Source organism: Thalassophryne amazonica, chromosome 15, assembly GCF_902500255.1.
Source record: "Thalassophryne amazonica chromosome 15, fThaAma1.1, whole genome shotgun sequence".
In the NCBI taxonomy this organism is placed as follows: Eukaryota; Metazoa; Chordata; class Actinopteri; order Batrachoidiformes; family Batrachoididae; genus Thalassophryne; species Thalassophryne amazonica.
In genome coordinates, this window is record NC_047117.1 from 80,808,441 (window position 1) to 80,818,042 (window position 9,602).

General features: G+C 41.7%; 1 protein-coding gene and 1 long non-coding RNA gene across 2 annotated transcripts in view; one reads left to right on the forward strand and one right to left on the reverse strand.

Annotated features, from left to right (window-relative positions):
• neurl1aa (neuralized E3 ubiquitin protein ligase 1Aa) overlaps positions 1-6,946 on the forward strand; it is a 117,960-nt gene extending 111,014 nt beyond the window's left edge. Inside the window, exons 5-6 of the mRNA XM_034187370.1 lie at positions 5,659-5,808; positions 6,076-6,946. Of these exons, the coding sequence (XP_034043261.1) occupies positions 5,659-5,808; positions 6,076-6,317 (392 nt within the window). The 3' untranslated portion in view covers positions 6,318-6,946. The remainder of the gene's footprint in view (positions 1-5,658; positions 5,809-6,075) is intronic.
• A 1,168-nt stretch (positions 6,947-8,114) lies between these two features.
• LOC117525515 lies at positions 8,115-9,394 on the reverse strand. Its single transcript, XR_004565077.1, has 2 exons — positions 9,326-9,394; positions 8,115-9,289 (listed from the first exon to the last, which is right to left on the reverse strand). It is a non-coding gene; the product is annotated as an uncharacterized LOC117525515 (long non-coding RNA).
• Between the last annotated feature and the right edge of the window lie 208 nt (positions 9,395-9,602).

Genomic DNA, 9,602 nt, shown 5'->3' on the forward strand with positions numbered 1-9,602 from the left:
AGGTGGCAATGGAGAGGGGATGAAGAGCGGTAGCCTGTCTCACAGCTGTTCACACAGGTTGGTTTAATCTCGTGGTGAACAGGCGGGATCAGGGATGGGCACCGCAGAGCTCGCTTCAGCTGCCATCGAAGGGACATGCCTGCCTGCCAGGGGGATTAACATCGAGAGATGGACAGCGGGAGGGAGGGAGGGAGCAGAAGTGCACAGAGGAAGAGGATTCAGTTCCACAGGGGAACCATTCATGGTACCGAGCCTCAAGGTCATCTGTAATGCGATGAAGCCTGAAGAGTGGTCGCACCATGTCGGGTGATTTACTGATCAACAACCCACAGCACGTGGATTGAAGCTTTTCTACGTTCCAGACATACCAGAAAAAGGAAAATTAAATCTTTAATAAATTGCATATACCGGCTAAATCAAGTCTCTAAATCTAAACACAAAACCTATTAAACCTTTTAGACAAAACTACAACCAAGACACAGAAGAGTTGCACTGGGTATAAAACACACCCATTTTCAGGTCTCCAAGGCCCTGCCCACATGTACACAGGTATTTTGGAATATGTGGCTTTTTCTAGGTGTCGTGGCCTTTTGTCCACGAGTCAACTGTGTTTTAGGTCACTGAAAGTGGAACTTGTGCAAAACTCCTTCCATGGGGAAGTGTTACAGAAACTCAGTTTCAGTTTTTACGCGCAGATAAGGAAAACAGTTTTCCAGGCTTCAGATTGGCCAATGTGGCTACACGGTTCGGGTTATATCACCACCTGTTGCTTGGGCATGAACTTAACAGTGATCATTTTTTTAAACAGTGTTTGCATGAACAAGATTTATTTGTTTGTACCCTCAGGGGTCCAGAAACATAAACCATTGATGTAGATTCACCCGCAAGTCCATGGACCCCGACCATTAAAAGTCGAAGAAGGAAATCCCCATTTAAAAAAAATACCTGCATCCATGTGGGCTTGACCTAACAACCTTATGTACCTGTCACTTTAAATGGAATGATTCTGCTGCTTGTCACTATGTCCTACTTCTACAAACCAGCTCAGTGAGAAGATTTCATACAGCAAGCTGGAATCCAAAAATGGACTTCCTTTGACAGAAGTCACGGATCTTATCTGAGATGTCCTCTGAGGTCACTGGTTAGCATTTACATCTCACAACCATGCAGTTAGACTAGAAGCGCCAACACTCTTGAGATGTGGACCTTAATCTTCTTGCCAAAACACCACATTGCCACACACACATACACTCCAATGACCTCATCACTTGATTTTTTTTCCGAGATGTCTCTTTATTTCCTTGACTGAGCTTCTGCAGATGTCACCACTGAGAAAGCTACTCTTTTTTTAATATGTTATTCAATACAAGATCCACAATATGATTATCACTGCATTCTTACTTCCCTGTTATTACGTTGGTAAAACGACATAATCATGGCTTCAGACAGCACTTGTGCTACTTTTTTCATGATCTTTTCACAAAGAATGTCCTGCAGCTGTATCTTCCTCTCTAAAGCTTAGTGTTTTGAGCTTGGAGATGCTGTGTTGTATCTGTACAGAGGCATGAGGTGAAGCTCATGAGTGGGCTGAGCATCACGCTCGTTCTGCTTAGGTAAAGTGTGATTCTCCCTACGGGGTACCAAAGCTAAAAATGTAGCCAATCACGGCGGTTTTCATGACCTGTAACATCATCCTGCACACAGTTCAAATCGTGCAAACACATGGAGGCGCTAAGGGGCTCTGGGGCAACGGGACAACTCCAGGTGTTATAGACAGAATGGTACCCCCTAAAAATTGGTCCGCCGTGCCTTTATTGCACATGCGTCATTAGCCGCGGTTCACGGATTATCACGTCGTTTCTGCTTGAAACTTCACTCCAGTCATCATCTATCTAAGCGAAAGATATCTGAAGCTTTTGTACAACAATCATTTCCATTATTTCATTATAAAAGATGGAGGAAGCCATCAGAGTGATGCGGCCACACGGGCCGCTAGCTGCTGCGTTCACTGCACATCGGTCATTTCACAGCGTCACGGAATATCGCCTTGTTTCTGCTTAAAACTGACTTTAGAATGATTTACGAGCTTTTACCTTCATCATCTGATGGTTAATAATCCCATTAATCCATCTGATTGCCACAGCCTTGCTGCTGTGGTCTGAAATGACGCATGCACAGTGGAGGCAGGGCGGATTTTTAGGGGGGACCGTTCGGTCTGCGGCACTGGTATGCAAATGAGGGATTCTTCTGCTAAATCCTGTGCACCTCTCCTCTTTTAAAATGCCAAACATTTGCATGTGCAGTGATGAGCAGTAAGTTGTGTTGTACTGAGTGACATGACGACATGGCAAAGACAATTACAACCTCAAATCATAATACGCGTTTTGTGTTTTACTGTGGAAATCATGTCTGAGTTCCCCTGTCAACATGAGCGTTAGGCAGTTCCATGAGACCGTCACGACGCCCGTTACCACTTTCATTATTCCTGCTGTGATCTAGCTGTCCCAGAGACTTCTTATTCAACAGGACAAAGAAATAATGGACAAACCATAATTCTGTGGGACAGCTACATTACAGAAGGACCATTGAAAGAGGTAACAGACGTTGCCCCCTCATGGAATTGCGCTGTTGGTAAATTTCTCTGCCTCTGTCTGCAGTCAGCATTCAGAGCCTTGGCTCCAGGTCTGCTTCAAATGTAATTTATTTATTTATTTGACTGATGGAATTCCAGTTTTTTGCATACTCTTGTTCAATCAACATGTGGGTATAATGAAAACAGTAATTATATTATACAAATCATGAATGTTTGAGAGCAATGGTAAGAATGTTTGGACGAAGTGAAAGATGGAACTTAATGTCTTTCAGCAAATGAAAATATTCTTTCCTTTGCACAGATGGAAAACATTAATTTGCTTTATGAGACTGAAATAGAGAAATAGATCTGCATCATTTAATTTGACTTAAAACAAGAGATCAGAGATTTCTGATGTCCGCCAATCTGGATCCGGATCACCTCCAAAATTCAGTGGAGTCTTCCATGACCTAATATCTATCTGTGGTACAAATTTGGTGAGAATCTGTGAAGTAGTTTTGATGTAATCCTTCAAAAAGTATATGAAGTGAAATCTTGATCCAGAGTCCAGATCTAGATCACCTCCAACATTTAATGGAGTCTTCCATGGCCTAATATATGTCCGTGGGGTAAATTTGGTGAGAATCCGCAAAGTAGTTTTGACATAACCCTTCAAAGCCTATATGAAGTGAAACTTGATCCAGTGCGGCAGACTGAATGTTCCCCCCCCACCCCCCCACCCTAAAAATTGGTCCGCCCTGCCTTTGCTGCACATGCATCATTTGGGACCACAGCAGCTTGTCTGAGACTGACTCTCTTCACCAAAAGTGATCAAATGGATTAATGGGATTATTAACCATCAGATGAGGTAAAACCTCTTAAATCAGTGGTTTTCAAACTGTAAGCCCCCACCCAGGGTGCCAGAGTTCTTGGGGGGGACGCAAGGGATGGGTTTTGAGAATTGTTAAGAAATGATTCAATTCACCAACATCAATAGCCTTTTTGCTTAATGATTCCCTTATCGAGTCTTCAGAGCGGCCGTTGTTTTTGAGGATGTTTTATCGAGAAATTGATCATTTCTTTACGTTGATTGCAGACCCTGCAGCAGGTCTGTAATCAACCGCTTCTGCAGCGGCTGTTCCTGAAGCTTGAACCAACAAAGCAGTACTCTGACCCACTGCTTCGTTGGTTCATTGCTTCTCTGCTTTTCAGAAGCTACAAGTCCACTTCTTAACCCTTCTCAAAGCCATTTAAAAATGTCAGTCATGAGTCACTTTTGTGTAGATTAAAGTCACTAACTGGGGCTCTTGTTGCAGGAAAGAAACAAGAATATTCCTCCATTCCGTTCACAGCTCCAAACATCCGTTATACAAGTTAGAGTCCGGTTGGAATTAACTTCAAAGCGAATCACCATTTTAAATCAAATGACACCTCTTTCCAAACACTGTAACAGACAACAAACTACAACAGAGTAAAACTTTTTTCCCTCCCAAAATGATTCGTCCTGCGTTTTTTATGAATTACACTGATGCTGAAGTGCAGGTATAGAGTTACATTCATGCCATTAATGTCTGAAAGGAAATGCTTTTGAGACAAACTACAGATTTTGTTTATTTTTATTTATGTCCAGAGATCAATGATCCAGTGTCCAATTTTATATATTTTTTGACATAGTTGTTGACATAGAAAATCTGTAAAACCTACTTTTAGTCCACAGAAAATTCACAGGAGGTTTTGATAATCGATAAGGAATCGGATCGATAAGCGGAATTGATAATGGCATCTATCACTAAATCTTATCAATGCCTGTCCCTGTAAAGTTGAATTATTTCTGTTAAAAAATGTGTTAGTTATGCCAAAGACATTTAAAAACACAAAGATGTTTTTTTTTTAAAAAAAAGATGCTTAAAATATGACAAAAGGTAAACATAGAAGAATACAAAGTTTTTTAAAAATATGTTTAAAATGTTTACAAAGGCTGTAAAATATGTTTAAGATGTGTAAAAGAAAAAAAGAAACACACGGAGATGTTGAAATTGTATGTGTGTCGGGGGGGGGGGGGCGCAGCTATTCATTTGTTCTCTGAGGGGGGCTCACTCTCCCACACTTTGAAAACCCCTCTTAAATAATTCTAAAGTCATTTCTAAGTAGAAACGAGACAGTTTTAAGCAGAAATGAGGCGATAATCGGTGAGTCGCTACTGATGTTTTGGAATGATGGTGCTGCGCTCTGATCGCTTTCTTCGTCTTTTATTATGAAATAATGCTGAATTTATGTGGAAATGATTGGTGTACAAAAGCTTCAGATATCTGTCGCTGAGATAGATGATGACTGGAGTGAAGTCTGAAGCAGAAACGATGAAACGTGACGAAATGAGTCAAATTTTCGTGACAGGGTTTTTTTTAACTCACTAGTCCTAACCCTACTCCTACCCCCGAACCCAACCTTAACCATCACCTAATCTTACTCTTTCCTCCCACCCTAACCATAACCACCCCGGACACCCCCATCTGATTTTGCCATACTAACAAAATAAAATACAGCAACAAGGAATTGTTAGAACATGTAGTGATAGAAATGTTGCCAGTAAGCCACCATTTATCATCCAGTATTCACAATGTCCACAATGACAGATTTTTACGAAGGACAACCTGGAGCGAAGACCAGAGTCCTGGCTGCACCAGTCAACTGGCAGTTGTGCTGCAGCAATCGCCAGTACCAACCCTAATCTAAATGTTGCACTACACCTCCCACAAAGTGCCCCACATCCCACCAGCATGTTCTGGCATTCAAAACCTCTGATGTAGACCATAACTTTTATCTGTGATCCTGCTTGTCCATTAAGTTGTTTTTAACTTTACCAACAGAGTATTTCTACTGTTGTCAGCCATGCATTTTCTCTTTACACTGTTTGTCATCTTATTTTGATTAATTGTATGATTTGGCATTCAGTTTAACTTTAAGGATGAGAGCAAAAGACAGGTACACCATATTCTGGTACTTCTCTTATAACTACATATTGAAGTAATCAAATGCGCAAAGAAAAAAAAAATCTAAGCTTCTGCTTTGATTTGTCACAATCACAGGTTCAACTAATCTTGGGGATCCACGGACCTCATCAAATCCCAACTCACCTTCCTCCTCTCCTCAAACTCCCAGCACTTTGGGCAGTGGTACTGCCGATTTGGTCCTGAATGGAGGCTTGTGCTCTGCAAGTTACTGCAGTTCAGCAGGGGGTAGGTACCCCCAGAGAACAATGTACTACAAGTAGTACAGAAACAGATAATCCATCAGTCCACCGGGAACTGGGTGGGAACTATGATGTTGTGATGGGCAGACGTTGTCTAGAGTTTATTGTTCTAACTGCTCCATAGGCTTCACTGATGCAATGTAGAAATATTGGCATATTATGTTATGGAGCAAATTTATGTAATCAGTTAGTACTTCTTCCAGTTCCAATGAGAACTTCAATGAACGTTTCTCTTTCTTCAATTTTATAACAGGAACAGCTCCAAATTCACCAGTCAGCCTCCCCAAGTCGCCTACGTTCCCATCAAGCCATGGGTCTTGGTCTGATGAGTGCTCTATCTGCTACGAGAACATCGTGGACACAGTCATCTACGCCTGTGGACACATGTGTCTCTGCTACACCTGTGGCCTCAAACTCAAGAAGATGTCCAACGCCTGCTGTCCCATTTGTAGAAGGCAGATCAAAGACATCATTAAAACCTACCGCAGCACGTAAGGGGAAGGCGTCCTCCTTGGAATCCCAAGTCAGGGAAAGAAATGTCTACATTCAGGGAACATGAACTCTGGTACTTTGATTTGATATTTTCTTTCACGTGACCTTTTCCAGAGTCTGTACCCACTGCTGCATTGGGAAGAACGCTTTTATTTTAAACTTGCTGTCACAGTGTCCCTGCAGAGACGACATTTAAAGTGTGGAAGCCAGTGGGACCTTCACCAGAACTAGTCCTACTCTTCAAATTTACCCACACTTTGAGGGAGAAGGAAAATAACTGAAACGTTTCTAAACTCCTCCTTGTTGAGCCATTTTGTTCACCCATTTCTGCAGCAGCAGATGAGTCACTCTGGGGCTAAATGTCTCAATAATAGCTTCCTCAGGCGATGTTAATACTTAGTCAATCCAGTGTAAATTTTCTGCTAAAGCGACGATTACATTAGGAAGTTGCATCCTTGTGAATTGTTTGTGCTGGAAGACGGTAACCTAGTGGCTTTTGTGGGTGTTGCAGCCGCTATTGTGTTGCCAGTGTGAAGCTAATCATGATACATGCTTAATGTTACATCTGCTAAGTGAAATTGTGTAGTAAAATCAATATCTGGGTAGTTATCTGAACATGTGTTAGCAGAAAACAATAGCTGCTCATAAATGAGTTCACACATAATGTGCTGTTTGGTAAAGCTAGCAGGTTTGCTGGTTATAGTGACTGCACTGGCTAGCTAGCTAGCTAGCTAACTAATGTAGCTTTGTTGCTAAGGTGATACAATTCTACTCTAGTTTTGTCTTATAACTGAGTACAAATTATACTAATCTCTTTGTGAAACAGGTGAAATACACTGCAGTTGCACAAGAGTTTATAAGTTTGGATTGTGTGACACTATTGTCCATTTTGGGGACATTTCTTTGTCACTATAGATGGCTTGTGATGGAGCAGCAGTGTAAATTTGTGGCTCACCAAAGTAGAGAAGCGCCGCACTGAGTTTTAAGACTCTTGAACAGGTTTTGTTTCTTTTTTTTTTTTCTTTATTTTCTTTTGGCCCCTGCAGGGGGTTCAGCTCACCTTTGAATGCTAATACATTAATTACATTATGACTTGATTGATGGCCAAAAGCTATTTTATTTTATTTTTTCAGTATCACTCCTGCGCTGGTCTTATACGTTATCGCCAGTCAGTTTATGGCAAATATAGTGCTCAGTAACTACGTCTCTGTATTAATGTAATATCACCTTAAATACATGTACTGTAAGTAAATGCATGGCCACGTTAGTTACTGCATTTTGCAGTTTCACAGTTTGGAGAAATGCACTTTTGCATTTATTTTGAGCTCTACTGCAAGGTGCCCTGTTAAACTTTTACAGTGGTTTCATGAAAATGGGATGTCTCTCAGACAACACCTGTCAAAGATCAGTACTCAAAGACTTGAGTGCGAACAAATATTTAATATGACTAAAGTTGTAAAAGCGCAACATTTCCTTTCAACAAGTTAAAAGCACACTCGCAGCATCAGGATTTGTGTGATACAGAGCTCTGCTGCATTAGAATGGATTAGTTATCTGTGAATGATGTGTTCAGAGGAACAAGGCAGTGCCGAGTATTACTTAGGACTGTAACGACCGTTGTATATTAAATTAATTTACCATTATGGTAGTTTTGTTGCAACCATTGGTGGTAGCTCCGTTGGTAAGCTGCTCGCTCTGCAGTGCACAATGTTGCACTGAAATCAGTGTTGGCCTCTCAGAAACTCCCCAGAGAGGATAACAAGGAAAGTTGCAATTGGATTCTCCTCAGGGCAATTTTTCTTTCTTTTTTTTTTTTTTTTGTGTGTGTGTGAAAAAATGTGAATTATTTTCCCTAACTATACCGATAGTTGTCTAGTACACTGTGAGCTCTTATGAACTGATAGCTCCTCAAGAAATAGCTCCTAACAACAATAAATTCAAAGGATTGTTGCCATGGGAATCACAGCCACCGCAGATACAGCACAGCCTCCTGCCTTAACCCATGAGGTTCATTTCTTACCTGTGGATGTGTCACATTCTGTTTTCTCACCATCCCCAATACCACATTAGCAAATAATGATGATATAATGATGAATAATGATGACTTTGTTCACTCAGTGGAGAAGGTCAGGTCTGGGAGCAAGCACTGGCAGCACATGGCATTGCATCCACCACGTGACAGTACTGCTCTGGATCCATCTAGACAGACCACCGGTCCATCCCCACCTCCCAACAGTAGCAGTTTATATAACACCTGAATACATCCTTGTCATTTGATTGGTGGTTTGTATGTCACGTGATATGGATTCCTTGTACCATTTGCCGTTGTGTTCCATTTACCATCCAATTTTGGTTCTATACATTTTGTGCTATTATACACCGCCGTGCGCTCACACTAGCAGCGATGACACTTTAAAACAAACAGCAGCCCAGCGCTCAGGCTCACTGGGTAACAGACAGGGAGGCTAGATCCGCCGAGGGGGCTTGAAAGCGAGTCAGGGGAGTCCTGAGAAAGCAGTGTTTGCTGGAGGCAGTGCTGTGTAGTTCTGGGCTTGCAAGGGGGGGCACTGGGCAACAGCGGGCTCTGTCAGATGACACCTGGGTGACACGGGGCATCTAGGTCTCACTACCGAGCCATGGCAGACACTGTAGCATCAAGAAGGGCGCAACTCCCTTTTCTCTTGTTTATAAATTAATAAAATATCAATTGACAAGGATCTATTTTAGGTGTTATATAAAACAAATAATGAATGTTTTTCATTCATTCAATGGAACAAATATTTCATGAGGTGAAAGATGGAATGTTCCATTCAACGAGGCCCAGCCGAGTTACCGAGTTACCTTTGCTACCATTGCACTCATAAACATTCATGATTTGTATAGCATCCACCACAGCCAGGTGACATGTGGGCCTCCCCTTGGCCTCTGGTCGTTTTCCAGCTCGGCCATCAGTAATGTTCATAGTCTAGGCATTACTGGTGGCAAACTGTAGTCCATAGACCGTGAACCACAGTCTATGGTTGAACTGCTTTTTTGTTGCAGTTTACTGAACAATGAATGACAAAAACTGCTATGGATAGTTTAGAAATCAAGAAGCAATAGCAGTAGCATCTACTGTTTCCTCAAGTTGCACGTTATCGTGACTATTGTGCACAGAAGCTAAAAGCACCGGACACAAACAGACAAATCCTGATCATGATGTGTAGCGTCCTGTTGTGTTGTCCCGTGTGATGCTGACTTTGTCACTGGTTAGTTTGTTTTCCAACCACACAATAAGACTAATCATTA